Consider the following 15,167-nt stretch of genomic DNA (forward strand, 5'->3'; position numbering starts at 1 on the left):
CATTAGTCTGTAAGAATTGTGTTATAGTTTTTAAACCATCATTTGCTTTGGATAAGACTTTCTTAATAATTAAGACAAATTTGGAAATGGGGAATTACAGATTATACCTACTGGTAGCAGATAAGACATGTGAAATGCATAAAATCTTTTTCTTCTTGACCCTTAATAATTCATTTTTTATTTGGTTCCTCCTCTCACCTTCAAGATAAACCTTTCTTTTTTGTATGTATCTATTTAGCCGAAGAAATTTAATCTGGTTTTCTTAGATAATACTCCACTTCCTACCCTCTTGAGGCATTAGACCCAAGGATATTTTGACCATTATCTGACTTAATCTTTTACAAGCATGTTTTTTCACAGTATTAGCCAACAGAAAGTGGTAGCATGGGCATAGAACCCACTTAACTCTAACCTGACATAATTCAATTCATAACACAAATCTCAGTACCTGAGACATATAGATGTAACTGCAAAACTAAACTTGGAAAAAATAATTATGTATTTTTGTCTTTTAAAAATATATAACACAAATCACATTTATGATAGTGTAAATAAACCATGTATGATATGATGGTGTAATTTTGGACAGACCCACTAAAATATCTCCTTGTATCAGTGTGTCTGTCCAAACATTAAACCATCGCATCCTAGATACGTCACGGAGCCTCTGAACGTCCATTACCAGTATGTTGTCAGCCTGTTGTGCCTTATAAAAGAAGGATTAAGGGTCTAGTCTTTTATATTTTAGTAAACTCCCACCCAGTATATCTAGATATACAAGATACACAATTTATGGTGTTTTTTTACCCTCTTTATTTTCCAATACACAAACTTCTGACTATGAAGGAATTACAGAAAACAGGTGCCTTCTGTTGTACTATTTATTTTGGAGGACTTGTCATTTAGTGTCACTAACGCCTTGTGTAAATCTGAGGGGGTAGGTTCTTCTCCTCCGTGCCACTAAATTTTGGTTCTTTCTTAGGTCCTATCAGCAGTATCCTTGTGAACAAATATGGCAGCCGTCCCGTGATGATTGTTGGTGGCTGCCTGTCTGGCTGCGGCTTGGTTGCAGCTTCTTTCTGTAACAGCGTAAAGGAGCTTTACGTATGTATTGGAGTCATCGGAGGTGAGTTGCTGTTGGTTCATTTTCAAGCATTAATTGCTGGCTATTTGGTGTTCACCTGCAACTGTCTTTGAGATCTCTTGTGAAATTCCTTCCTTACAGAAGTTACTTGATTATTATTTTAAAGAGCTGTAAATACATTGAAAGTACTAGAAATTATCTTTTAAAAAATTACTGTGATACAGTAGGTGTTCATTGTTGGATGAATGAATAAGTTGAAAGAGATGATTGCATTTCTCGTCCTAAGAATAATCCGTGGTAGTAGATAAAATGAGTCTGGCAACTTGTTGCAAGGGTGGTCACTGGTTCTAATTCTCTCGCCTTACCTCTTCCTGTCAGGGGGAATGGGCTTCTACTGGAGGAGGAGAGAGTGTTAAACACAAAGCGAGAATTACTTTGTGGAATGTCTGCGTACATTTCTGAGGGACAGGATCGTCTTGATAATCCTTCTCCACTTTTTAATGGCCAAAGACTACTCATAACGTTACAATCCAGAGAACATGACTGTTAACATTTTGATCTGTATCCTTGCACATTTCCTTCTCTGCACAAGTAACCTTTTTTAGAACAAAAAAGGATCAGATAACATGTTTTATAGCCAGTCTTTTTCCACTTAATAGATTATGCACATCTATCATTAAATGTTCTGATAGAAAACTTTTAATCTCTGTTATCCCCATGGAATAGATATATGCCATAATTTTATTTGACTCTTAGTTGCTTATTGAATCTTTAGGCTTTGGGGGGGGTTGCCCTCTATTATTAGTAAATAGTATTATGTTGATAGTCTTTTGTAAATATGAATATTTTCTTAGGATACATTTGTAAAAGTGAAACTGCTATGTTTTTTAAATACATATAAGCTAAATTTCCATCCAGAAAGGTTGTATTTATTTATAAGTTCCACTATAATATATGAAACAGATATACCCTTGACAATAACAGGATATTATTTCTCTTAATCATTGCCATTTTAACAGATAAACAGTATTTCTCAGTTTTAATTTTCATCCCTTTACTAGGAAAGTAAATATTTTTATGTTTGTGTCTCTGTTTTTTAAAGAAATGCTTATTGACCACTTAAGTGTTCAGTTCAGTATTATTTTTTTAAGATTTAATTATTTATTTTTACATAGGGGGAGGGAGGGAGAAAGAGTGGGAAACGTCAGTGTGTGGTTGCCTCTTGCATGCCCCGCAGTGGGGACCTGGCCCACAACCCAGGCATGTGCCCTGCCTGGGAAGCGTTTGGTTTGCAGGCGGGCACGCAGAGCGCTGAGCCACACCAGCCAGAGCGCACGCCGTTCAGTGTTATGACATACATTCACATCGCCACCATTCGTCTCCAGAACACTTTTCATCCTGTAAAACTGTAACTCTATACCCACTAAGTCACACCTATCCTTCCCTTCCCCCCTTCGCAAGCTCCTGGTAAACACCATTTTTTTCTGTCTTTGAATTTGGCAATTCAAAGTACCTCTTACAGGTGGAATTAAACAGTTGGGTTTTGGGGTTTTTTATTTAGTTATTTTTTTTGCTACTCAATATTATATTAGTTTCAGGTGTACAGCATAGTGGTTAGATGATCATAGTTTATAAAGTGATTACCTGATATTTCAAGTATCCCATCTGGCACCATACATGTTTATTACAATATTACTGACTATATTCCCTGTACTGTACTTTATATCCCTGTGACTGTTTTGTAACTCCCAATTTGTACTTGACCCCTTCACCTTCTTTACTCAGAACCCCAACCCCCTCCCCTCTGGCAACCATCTCTGTATCTATGAGTCCATTTCTATTTTGTTTGTCCTTTAGACTCCACCTGTAAGTAAAATCACATTTCTTTCTCTGACTTATTTCACTCAGCATAATATCCTGTAGGTCCATCCATGTTGTTAAAAATGGTAAGATTTCATTCTCATGTCCAAGTAATATTCCATTGTACATACAGGGGCTGGCAAAACTAGGTTTACAGCTATTTGTATGGGAAAAGACATGCAAAAAAATACATAAAAAAAAGACATACAAGTTATGATTACAACAGCTGTATTAACTCAAAAGAATGTCACGAGAATACCCAGACTGTACCCAAGTGCACTGTGTTGTTGTCACATTCCTTTGAGTTAATAGAGCTGTTGTAATAATCATACCTGCTTGTCTTTCCCATACAAACAACTGCAAATCTACTTTCGCCAACCGCTGTCTGTACCATAACTTTCTGATCCACTCGTCTATTGTTGGGCACTTGGGTTGCTTCCATATCTTGGCTGTTGTCAGTAATGCTGCACTGAACATAGGGGTGCGTTTATCTTTTCAAATTAGTGTTTTGGGCTTCTTTGAGTATATACCCAGAAGTGGAGCTGCTGGGTCACCAGGCAGTTCCACACTGTTTTCCCTAGTGTTTGTGCCAGTAGTGTTTGTATTCACACCAATAGTGCACAAGGTTTCCTTTTCCCCGCATCCCCATACACACTTGCCATTTGATGACAGCCGTTCTGACAGGTGTGAGGTGGTATCTCATTGTGGCTTTAATTTGCATTTCTCTGATGATTATGGATATTCAGCATTTTTTCATATGTCCTCTTAGGAGAAGTGTCTATTCAGATCCTTTGCCCATTTTTTAAAAGATTTTATTTATTTTTAGAGAGGAGAAAGAGAAGGAGAGAAACATCAATGTGTGGTTGCCTCTTCACACACCCCCTACTGGGGACCTGGCCTGCAACCCAGGCATGTGCCCTGACTGAGAATTGAACCAGGGACCTGTTGGTTCGCAGGCCGGTGCTCACCCCACTGAGCCACACTAGCCAGGTCTCTGCCCATTTTTTAATTGGATTGTTTAAGTTGTCTTTTTGTTTGCTTTTGTGGTGTTGAGTACTAATAAATTTTGGGTACTAACCCCTTATCAGATGTGTCCTGGGCGAATTACCTTCTCCCAAAATCATAGTTATTGTTTGCACGTGACTGGTGAATTCACTTAACATCATGTTGTAAAGGTTCACCCACCCCGTCACAGCCCGTGTCCAGACGTCGTAAGGCTGAGTAATACTCCGTCGTATATGTACGCCACATTTTATTTACCCACTTGTCTGCTGATGGACACGAATTACTTCCACCTTTTAGGTGTTATGAACAATGCTGCTGTGAATGTGTGTGTACAAATATTCTGAATATTTTACTGTTGAATTTTGTTTGAAAAAAGTTTAGTCTTTTCCAATATTTTTCCATAATTAAACGTATTCTCAGTCCATGATTTCTGTCTTATATATTATTCTCAGAAAGTTATTTTCCACTCCAATATTATGAAAATATTTGCCTACTTTAAAAAATATGCTCTTTTTTAAAAAAAATAAGTAAGTAAAAATATGCCCCCCCCCTTTTTTTTTTACATTTAAAACTTGTGGATGAAAAACATTTAACATAAAATAAGAGGAACGAAATATTTTGTTCCCACATGATTAGCCATTTTATTCATTTACTCTTAAAATACTCTGAGCAAACGACCGTATTGTGTGAGGCACTGTTCTGGATGCTGGGGATAGAGCAACACTCAGGCCAAATCACGGTCTTTGATGGGTGGAGGCAGACAGCACTACTCACGGACATGCGGGTGGATAAGGGAAGGAGCAGGTAGTGATGGATGCTGTGCATGGCCTCAACATGAAGTGTTTGGACAGGGAAGGAAGGACGCACTTCAGAGATGACCTTAATGGAGGTCTGAGGAAGAACGTGGAACTAGCTTTGTGGAAATGCAGGGGAGACTGGCCGTAAGTCAACTGCATGCTCATTAGCACAGGTCAGAACGGTCTGGTATGAGCTCGGGAGGGAGGAAGGGCTGGGATAAAGGTCATGGATAGAAAGCCATTAGCAGGTTTGAAATAGGGGAGTGACCTGCTCTGGTGTACTGGTAACTGGTTTAATCCTGTGTGAATAGCTTAAACACAAATGGTGGAGAACAAGAGGGGCGGGAAAGGCATGTAGAAGTTATTTATTTGTACTAGCACTATTTACTGAATAATTATTTCTGTGGTGATTTAAGATGTCACTTTTGTTTAACATTAAGTGTTTATATATTTCAGGTATGTTCCTGAACTTTGTCCACTTTCATTGATCAGTGTTTACCTGTCAGTGAGTCAGAGGGAGCCACACTGTTCTGATAACGCCCAGTAGCTTTCATAAGTCCATTTAAATTAGTCTCACTCCTCCTTCTCCATCACCAAAAATTTCTTGGTTGGCTCCCATGTATTCTCCAAGTATGTGTCAAGGTCATTTTACCTCATCTACACCATGAAACACAGTCACGTTTTCATTGGAGTCACATACAGTTTGTGTGTTCATTTGGAGAGTATTGACATCTCGACAGTGTTGTGTTTTATTATCCAAACATCTTATGTGTGTCATTTTTAATTCTCCAACATTTCAGTAAATTACCGAATTGTAGCCATTATTAATTCTAGTATTAATTTCACAACTTACAGTTTTGGATGCTATTGTAGAAGGGCTAATTTCATGTTGTATTTTCTGCTGGAATACTGTTTCCTCTCTATTTGATGACAGCCTACTCTGTGGTCCCCTATAGTTATTGGTGATTTTGCTAGATTTGACAGATATTCACCTTTTAAATAATATAAACAATAACAAGAATAACTAAGTATTTACCACATGCCAGGCACTGGGTGCTTTACTCGTAGCAGTGCTGTGTGCCTGTCACACATTAGGGAGCAGTCACAGGAGGGCCCACGTGTGTGACATCACACAAACAATAAGTCGTGATGCGAGCTGTGGCCCGCGTAGTCTGGACGTAGAGCTCATAACACATCCTTCAGTAATGCGGATGTTTGCCTCCTTCCATTACTTACACCTTTATTTTAATTTATTTGTCTGGTTAAGTAATTCCAAGTATCTCTCTGACACTGATTACAGCATGTGACCCTTTTTTTCCACTCCTCCCCAGGTCTCGGGCTTGCCTTCAACTTGAATCCAGCTCTGACCATGATTGGCAAGTACTTCTACAAGAGGCGGCCACTAGCAAATGGACTGGCCATGGCAGGCAGCCCCGTGTTCCTCTGTACTCTGGCCCCCCTCAATCAGACTTTCTTTGGTATCTTTGGCTGGAGAGGAAGCTTCCTAATTCTTGGAGGCCTCCTCCTGAACTGCTGCGTGGCCGGAGCCCTGATGCGACCCATAGGGCCCCCGCCCACCAGATCGGAGAAATACCACGCTAAAGAGACCTTTCAGGAAGCTGGAAAATCTGACTTGAAACAAGTGGCAGGTGATGCAAACACAGACCTCATTGGAGGAAACCCCAAAAAGGAGAAGCAGTCAGTCTTCCAAACAATTAATAAGTTCCTGGACTTTACCCTGTTCACTCACAGAGGCTTCTTGCTGTACCTCTCTGGAAACATGATCATGTTTTTTGGACTGTTTGCTCCTCTGGTCTTTCTTAGTAATTATGGCAAGAGTAAGCATTTCTCTAGTGAGAAGGCTGCCTTCCTTCTTTCCATCCTGGCTTTTGTTGACATGGTAGCCAGACCATCTATGGGACTTCTAGCCAACACAAAGTGGATAAGACCTCGAGTTCAGTATTTTTTTGCTGCTTCTGTTATTGCAAATGGAGTGTGTCATCTGCTAGCACCTTTGTCTACCACCTACATTGGGTTCTGTATCTATGCAGGGGTTTTTGGGTTTGCATTTGGGTGGCTCAGCTCAGTACTGTTTGAAACCCTGATGGACCTTGTTGGAGCGCAGAAGTTCTCCAGCGCCGTGGGACTGGTGACCATTGTGGAGTGCTGCCCTGTCCTCCTGGGGCCGCCGCTGTTAGGTATAGTACTTCTCCTATCTCCATGTTAACACAGAGCAGGCAGAGACTGGGAAGGTGACGGGAAGCAGAGACCAGTGAGCCTCTTGCTGGAGGAGAACAGGTCTTGCGGGTTTCTCTACCCCCAGTGCCTGGCACAGCGTAACTGCTCAGATACTCACAGGGTTGAATTAAACTGAACCATCAAGCTAGGAGGGGAGTAAAATATTTTTACAAATGGCATTGTTTCTTAAAATGTTTCCTCTCTGTAACACATATGTGCTTATTATAAGAAAACATGTAAAATACAACTCTACCTCTAAAGGACCAGTCATAATTGCATTTTTATTAAATAATAATGGAGTTTATTTTAGTAGTAATAATAATAGCTACCACGTAAACTCACCATGCACTGGCCTATTTTCCGTATCCTCTTACACCTTGTGAGAGTACTCGAGTACCTTCTTCATAAGTGAAGAAACAGAGGATTCGAAAAGTGAAATAAGAGTTTTTGAGATCTTGCTCCCTGGTATATATCATCAGCTTGGCTCCAATAAACTCACATAAAAAATTCAAATGACAAAAAATAAAGAAAAGTTAAATAATTTGCCTTATATCACACAATTACTAGCCTCCTCATAGAGGAGCCTCATGGAGGCTAGTAATTGGGCAATTTGGGGACTATTTCCTAAGGTTATTAAATACTTCGTTTTTTATATTGCTAGCTCAATAGACAGCACTTAGTGAAAAAGTAATTTGGCCCCCCTTCTGGATGTAACTCATACTTTTTCCTGCCATGCCCAGTGAGTTGCCAAATCTTGTCAGGTTCCACTTCCTACATCTCTTTCTAACATACACATTTCTCCATTGCAGTACCTCCCTTATCCATGCTTTCTACCTCTAACTGGTCTACCTTTATCCACTCTCGCTAGCCTTTAATCTCTTCCCCACTCTGCAGGCAAAATTACCCCTGCAAATGCAAATCTGATGTTTCAGCTCATTAAAACTCTCAAGTTGCTTTCTAGAGTTGTTTCCTGTCATTCTTAGGGTGAAGATCAAATGTCCTAATGTGGTCCTCAGGGCCCACCTCTCCCTCCAGCCTCATTTGCCCCCACCACCAGTCTGTGTTCTCCTCCAGCAGCCCGGCCCTTCTCCCTTCCCCCTTCACCTCCTGGCCTGCCTCCTACCACCTGCCTTTGTACTTCCTGTTCTCTGCCTGGATCCCTGACCCATCCCTCTCTCCCCAGTAGCTCCTTCCTCCTGTAAGTCTGGGCCTTAGTTTACTCTCGAGAAACCTTCCTGACTCTGCTGACTGATCCCAACACTGTTTTCTGCTTTCAAACCTTCCCGATAGCACTTGTCACAGTCAGTGTAATTCTTTAGAGTAACACTTCTCTCCTCCACTAAACTGTAGATGTATCCTTTGCTCACCTTTCTCCTCAGGGCCCAGCAGACCCAGTGTCTGGTGTATGGAGAGGCACAATAAGTACTCTTATTCTGAGCAAGTGATGCTCTGAGTTAGAAACACGTGGAATCGTATTTGAATTGGTTCTTTGGATAGTGTAGAGTAGGATTGTCCAGAGTTGATTGTGTGAGATGCCAATCTGATGAGATACTAATGAATTTTACTGTAACAGGGGTTAACAAGGATTTTATAACAACAACAAAAAAACCTTGGAAACACCAAGTTAAATAGATTTCTTTACTACAAGACCTTGCAAAGCTCTCGACGTGCTAATATGCATTGTGAATCCGTAATAGAAAATAAGCTATGCCATTTCCTCAATTGACTTTGGGAACATTAGGGAGGTATCCTGTAGCACAGAGGTTACAGTTGCAGCTTCAGACTTCCTGGCTCTAGAACCAGCCTGTTACTAACTCTGTGACCTTGGACAAGTTACTTAAGGCTCCCGCACAATGATGATAGAATCGGCCTGTTGTGAGGTTTGAGCACTGTGAATGCTGTGAAGGTATTGCTGTTAGGCAGTTTTTAGCACAGGACGAGTGAAGTTGTTAAAAATAACAATGCGCAAGGCCATCCAAAATCCACTGTGACATTGTAAAGAAAAGGGCAGATCACCGTTAGCAGTTCCTTTGTAAACTAATTTGTCATTTGAAAATTGGGTTGACATCTTTCCGTGTAGATCTTTGAGCTTCATTTGGGACCGGGTATTACTTTTATCCCCGTAACTATTTATTGGTGGTTGTTTTCTGTCTTTTTTGGACATCTTTAGGTCGCTTCAATGACATGTACGGGGACTACAAATATACATACTGGGCCTGCGGCGTCATTCTCATCGCCGCAGGCATCTACCTCTTCATCGGCATGGGCATCAATTATTGGCTTGTGGCAAAGGAACAGGAAGCAGAGAGGCAGCGGAAAAAGGAAAGAGAGGAAGAGGCCAATGTTGATACTGAGAAGCCAAAAGAAGTTACCAACGCAGCAGAAGCTCCAGAGCAGAAGGGCACAGAGGGGAGCCCTGCAGAGGAGGAGAGTCCAGTCTGAACCACGGGGCCGAAGGTGAATGAGGCAGCTTGTGACCCAAGACACCGGAAAACCGTCTGGCCTGCAGCCTCCCAGTGGTGCTCAATGCAAACAGTGGGCATTTGCCTGGAAACCCTGCCGGGTGTTCCTTGAAGAAATTTTTCTTTCACTCCTTACCATTGTCCCAAATTTAAGATGCCATATCCTTTGGGGAGGGAGTGGTTGGCAGAGAAGGAGGGGAAGAAGTTGGATTTTTTTTTTAATCTTAGCTTTTAACAGCGTCATGAAGATTTCATATGTGCCTTAAGTTTTAGTCTTTAGAATCTTTAGGGAGCCTTAACTTTTTCAACCATTCTGCTGAGTTATCTGCATTCCGTTACAAAGAAAAATAACTTGTTTGAAGCAAATCTAAAATTTAAAATTAATCTTGCTTCAGTGTTATTTGTAACATATTGTCAGACATTATTACCACTGAAAGGTTGACTAGAAATAGTGGTTGAAAGTTTTATAAAATCCTGGCGAAGGTATTTTCCCAGCATCAGTAGTTGCCTGGCCTGCTATATATTTAGGAAACTTAAGGCATAAAACCTTGGACATATCCTGGCTGGCTATTCTGGACACTTGTGCTCACCAACACCCTTCCGGTACCTCTTCTTAGGATGCTTTTTAGAAGCCCAGTTCTTGAGTTCATTAAATTACTATTTTTGCACCCCTTTTCAAAGACTTTTTTGTGTGTGTGTTTATAGATCATTGTCCCTTTTGAGATCACTAAGTATTGTTTTTCACTGTAAAAATTAGTATTAAAATATACAAAACTATATATTTGTGCCTCCTTAGTAAATCCAACATATATCTAATTAAATGTAGACAGACATTTCAAACAGCAGCTGAATTCAGCTTAGATTTTTCTAAAACCTCAGTTAAACTGTGAGACTTAGAATCTTTTTGTTGTTGTTTTTCCTGTAATTTCTCCCCTTTGATTCATAGTGGTTCCATTTATATCTGTGTCTAGCTTAGAGCTGTGTGAAATATTCAGTCTTAGAGTGTTTAGGTTTTGCTTTTTTTTGTTTTTTTTTAATGCCTGCTAATTAAATATGGTCAGAGGTTTGGCCTCAGGCAAATGTGTAAGGATAGGATTGGGAGGGATGCTGCGAAGTATTTTTAGTTCAATAAGTAGCTCCCTTTTTCTGAGACGTTCTTAAGGAAAATTATGTTTTGGTTAGAATTACTGGACACATTCTTAATCTCCCCACAAATATTTTGACCCCTTTTCACTTATTTGAAAAGTAGAGAAATGGATTTAGTATAAAGATAGGAGGGAAGAAGGACCAGAATAAAAAGTAAATATTTTTTAACCTAATACCTTTTAAACTGAGGTAGAACAGTAGTAATAGACATTCACTGAATTATATATTGTATTCAATGTATTTTAAAGTATTGTAATTGACAGAGTGAGAGTATAGATTAAAAACTTTGTATAAGAAGAGGCTTGCTTTTCCAAATAAACTTTTTTCCCCTTTTTTTAGAAATGCTTCTTCCTCCCAATGTTTTATTTGAGGGAAATATTACTGTGTTTATTTTCATTACTAAGATTCAATTTGACCCTTGCTAATATTAAATTAAATCATCCAGTTTATCTGCTCTGGGCTTTGTGTATATGGTTTATTTTTATTTTCTCCTTTCCTCTTTATTTAAAGGCAAGAAAGGGCAGTTTTGAAACAGTCTCTCTGAAGGCGTCCAGAGCAGTCACCCACAAGGACACGGTGAAACCCCCTTCCTGTGCCTGAGTGTTGAGGCGGAGGCAGGAGGCATTTAGGGGGGAAGCTTCGCTCTGGTTTGGATTCTGCCATTTTCCATGGACCTGAGTCCATAACCTACCTCGTGCCTCTTTCCCCTTCTATAAAAGTGAGGAACGCTGTCAGTGAGGGGATATAAGTAAAGGAAATGGGGGAGGGGAGGGGAGGAGAAATGAATAAAGTGCATGTGTAGGATTGTTTTCCTCTGTCCCACTTGTTGAGCTATGTTGGTCTTTGGTCAATAACTGAATCTCATTAGTGAAGGGAGGGGTCCGTGATGCAGATTAATTACCACTCACTAGAAGGAAAGTTTCTGAAGCTACTGTATTAAAAGCAAGGGTTACAAACTGGCTCAAAGCTGGGACTAAACTGTTTATTGCCGAGTCTAACCCTGACTTTCTCCCACTGAAGATACAGGCTTGAGGGATTCATTAAGTTTGGCTAACAGAGCCAACACTGAAACCCAACGTAGGTCTACTCTGTGCCATCTATTCCAGGTCACAGGCAGCTAATCCGCTGTGTTACAGTGTTGCGTTCAACAATTTAGCCCCTGAGGCTCCGGATTCAGTCCGGTGTCCCTTGCTCTATGTGAGAACAGAGTTTTATTTCAGTTCACACAGTCTCAGTGGCTGCTTTGGGAAAATAGGTGTATGCAGGGTACCCGCCTTTCTTTTCTCTGCCCTGCACCTTCTGACAGTCCGAGAAAACACACGCAGCTCTTACATTGTCGTAATGCCCCAAAAGGCTTCAAGAGTAACACGCAGGAACCGGTCCCAAGTTAGAGCTGGAAGGCAGGAAACCAGCAGGTCAGATGCCTGAGGATGCTCACGGCACCGCACATCCCCGCAGGCCACGCTCGGTCTGTGGGCAGCCTCAGTGACCTTAGCTGGCCAAGGTCAGTGCATAATTTGTGCAAGAAGTTGAGGGAAGGACGATGGTAAGACAAGTTGTGGAAAATTCAGAGAGGTATTTTATTCCTGATTAAATCACGAATAAGCCTCTGGATTCTTGGGTTCTCTGAAATTGGAATTTTATGTTTGTACCACAGATATATATATATGTTAGTGCAGAGTATTAATCCTGCATTTTAATAAGGAAAAAATAGCCATTTAATATTTTTGTATAAGCCAATGTTGTGTTGTATTGAATTTCAGACTGATAAACTGGGTATTGGTTTGTCTGAGAAATCTGAATGTCTGGATCTCACCTCCGTAGCAAATGGTTCTCAGTATAATAACAACCTTAACCAATCATGTCCCCTTCCCCCCGCCTTTGGTTGGGAAGATGAGGACAGGTTAACACCAAATCACCCCCTTTGCAAGTGGCCTGTTTGAAGAGGTCAATGGTGGACTGTCACTGTGAAAATCCCTCCAGTGCCTGACAGCAGCTGACAGCCCCCTCCAGTGCCTGACAGCAGGTTGCCTGACTTGCCCAAATGCGAGCAGGTAAACCAAGCAACTTCAGTTAAATAAGGCAGGGCTGTCACACTCATTGCCACCGGGGGCCACAGCAGCCTTGCGGTTGCCCTCAAAGGGTCGAATGTAATGTCAGGACTGGAAGAACGTAACTGCTCCTTAACAGTGAAGTGAGAGCTCAGCCCTGCCCCCGGGTAGAAACAAGGTGCTGAGCCGGATAAACAAGGTGGAGGGTAGGAGTCGGCCACAGGCCTTGTGTTTACTTTCCACCCGTGATCTGAGAGGATTCCAGGTACATCATCACTCCGGAAATGTGTTCCAGCTTTAGAGTTTAAGATCCAGTCACCCCTTCCTCCACCCAGCCTGGGCTGTGGTGACAAGCATTCACCTAAGAGTGACTGGTAGGGTGTCTTTCTCCTTGGTATGACAGCAGTGCTTTATTTACTTATTTTGCTGGCTGTACCCGGACTCGCCAGAGAAGGCTAGGACTAAGTGTCCTTTGCTGGCTGCAAAGGAATCAGCCTACTGGCTGCTTAACGATACGGGCGCACGAGGTTCAGAGACAGGCGGCTACGTGACCTCAAGTTACTTGGCCTCCCTAAGCCTCCGGTTTGTTCTTCTAGGAGGTGTTGGTAATAATTAGTATTAACCTCCCTGGGGTTGTCGTGAAGGCTAGTTATCTGTCACATCACATGTTCAGCAAGGGCTTAATGATGAGTGTGAGCGTCTCACTTTTAAAAATCAAAATAATAATAAAACTTGCCCTGGCTGGGCAGTGTGGTTGGTTAGAGCACTGCCCTGATGCCCACAGTTGCTGGTTGCGAGAATCCCCAGTGGGTGCACACCTGGGTGGGACAGCACACGCATGTGTCTCCCTCTCTCTGTCCCACCCCCTCCTTCCCTTCCTCTCTCCCTCCCTCCCTCCCTTCTCTCTCTAAAAAAAAAAAATCAATTAAAAAATTTGATTAAAAATATTAATACTTGAGGAAAAAGTGAGCTCTTCTAATTCCTAAGACGGACCCTCACTTGCAGAGAGAGTGCAAGAGACCCCTGAAGACAAGAACATTAGCTAAACGGTCACATTCTCGTTTTTGGTCACCCCCCCCTTTAGTCTAAATGCATAGAAACGTAACCACTCGCAGGCTGGTGCACGCACGTCCAGCTCCTTCAGGAACGTGGGTTTGAATCCCAGAGCCCTCGCTCTGTGTGCTCCTAACTGCTCGCCTCGCAGCGAAGGGACAGGGGCCCAACTAGCAGACAGACTTTCCCCTCAGTGTCTGATGATTCTAGAAGAGAGTCATCTAAAATACCACTAGTAACCAGTCATGATCCAGGTTCTCTTCCCCTAGCAATGCTCTGAAATGCAAACTGAAAGACCGATGAGGTTTTTATTTTCCATACTACACGCTGATAACATTTAAATTATAATCAGGTGGTAGCTGAATCAATTGGCATGGCATTGGCAAAGCAATTTCACAATCTGTGTCAAGTTAACCATTACTGCACATTTTTTTACTTATAATTCCAGGCCAGGAAAATTATGTCTGGCTCTGGCTGGTGTGGCTCAGTGGACTCAGTACCTGCCTATGAACCAAAAGGTCACTGGTTCGATTCCCAGTCAGGGTGCCCACCTGAGTTACCAGCCAAGTCCCCAGTTGGGGGGTGCAAGAGGCAACCAACTGATGTCTCTCTCTCTTTCTCTCTCCCTTCCCCTCTCTAAAAATAAAGAAAGAAAATTTTGTCTTTGAAATTATCAATTTATTTGGAAAAATCCTAAAATGTATATGAGTAACTACTGAAATGGATCCGTGTGCGGTAAACACCGCACAATCCTAAACGAAGGAGGAGTCTGTAAGCCCACCCTGCCGTGTGTCCATGGACTTACACGTAACAGCCCCGCACAAGCACGGGGAGAAAAGGTCATGCACAGACACGCTGGTCATTCTGTGAGCCTAGGGAAGTCGGGGGTGACTTTTTTCCTGTACTTTCTCCACTTTCCAAATGTTATTAATACGATGGTTACTTGTATACTAAAAGAAAACATTTAATGTAGCACATACTGCTGGTTTACAAAGGAAATAAAACACTACATTTGATATAGAAAATGAAGCTGATGATTATTACAAGCAGGTTATTTTGTTTGTTGTCTCTTCAAGAGTCGTACCTGAGAAAGGGAGGTAGACTCGAGCACAGTAGTCTCGTTAGGATTTCATCACTCAGCCACGAGTGCCCGTTGAACTCGGGAAGCCAGCATGTTCACCAGTTACCCAGGTCACGGCACTGCGGTCCTGAACGTTGTCTTCCTGGAATCAGCGTCAGGAAAGTACCCACTGTCTCACACACACATACGGAAAAGCCAGGGGTAGAGCCTGCCTGTCTGCCCATCTATCACTTGTTTATTCACCAGCGAGCATTCACTGGGCCCTTAACTGTGTCCTCAGCACTAGTCAAGGCTTTGAGAGTCCAGCCACGAAGAAAACACTGAGTCTTCCCATCGTCGAAACAGAAACAGCGAGCCAAACTGGGGTCACTTTTGTTAGGCCACATCGCG

At 41.8% G+C, this 15,167-nt stretch overlaps 1 protein-coding gene and 1 long non-coding RNA gene across 3 annotated transcripts in view; one reads left to right on the forward strand and one right to left on the reverse strand.

Moving 5' to 3' along the window:
- Positions 1 to 10,225, forward strand: part of SLC16A1 (solute carrier family 16 member 1) — a 43,708-nt gene extending 33,483 nt beyond the window's left edge. For both annotated transcript variants that reach the window (XM_037152431.2, XM_053656007.1), the window contains exons 3-5: positions 983 to 1,126; positions 6,078 to 6,944; positions 9,155 to 10,225. In XM_037152431.2, coding sequence (XP_037008326.2) covers positions 983 to 1,126; positions 6,078 to 6,944; positions 9,155 to 9,426 — 1,283 coding nt within the window. In that variant the 3' untranslated portion in view covers positions 9,427 to 10,225. The remainder of the gene's footprint in view (positions 1 to 982; positions 1,127 to 6,077; positions 6,945 to 9,154) is intronic.
- Positions 1 to 15,167, reverse strand: part of LOC128625988 (uncharacterized) — a 99,143-nt gene that overhangs the window by 73,939 nt on the left and 10,037 nt on the right. The gene's annotated exons all lie outside the window — the stretch shown is intronic.

The sequence above is a fragment of the Artibeus jamaicensis genome, unplaced genomic scaffold (assembly GCF_021234435.1).
Source record: "Artibeus jamaicensis isolate MK-2021 breed Jamaican fruit bat unplaced genomic scaffold, CSHL_Jam_final scaffold_1689, whole genome shotgun sequence".
NCBI classification, from domain to species: Eukaryota; Metazoa; Chordata; class Mammalia; order Chiroptera; family Phyllostomidae; genus Artibeus; species Artibeus jamaicensis.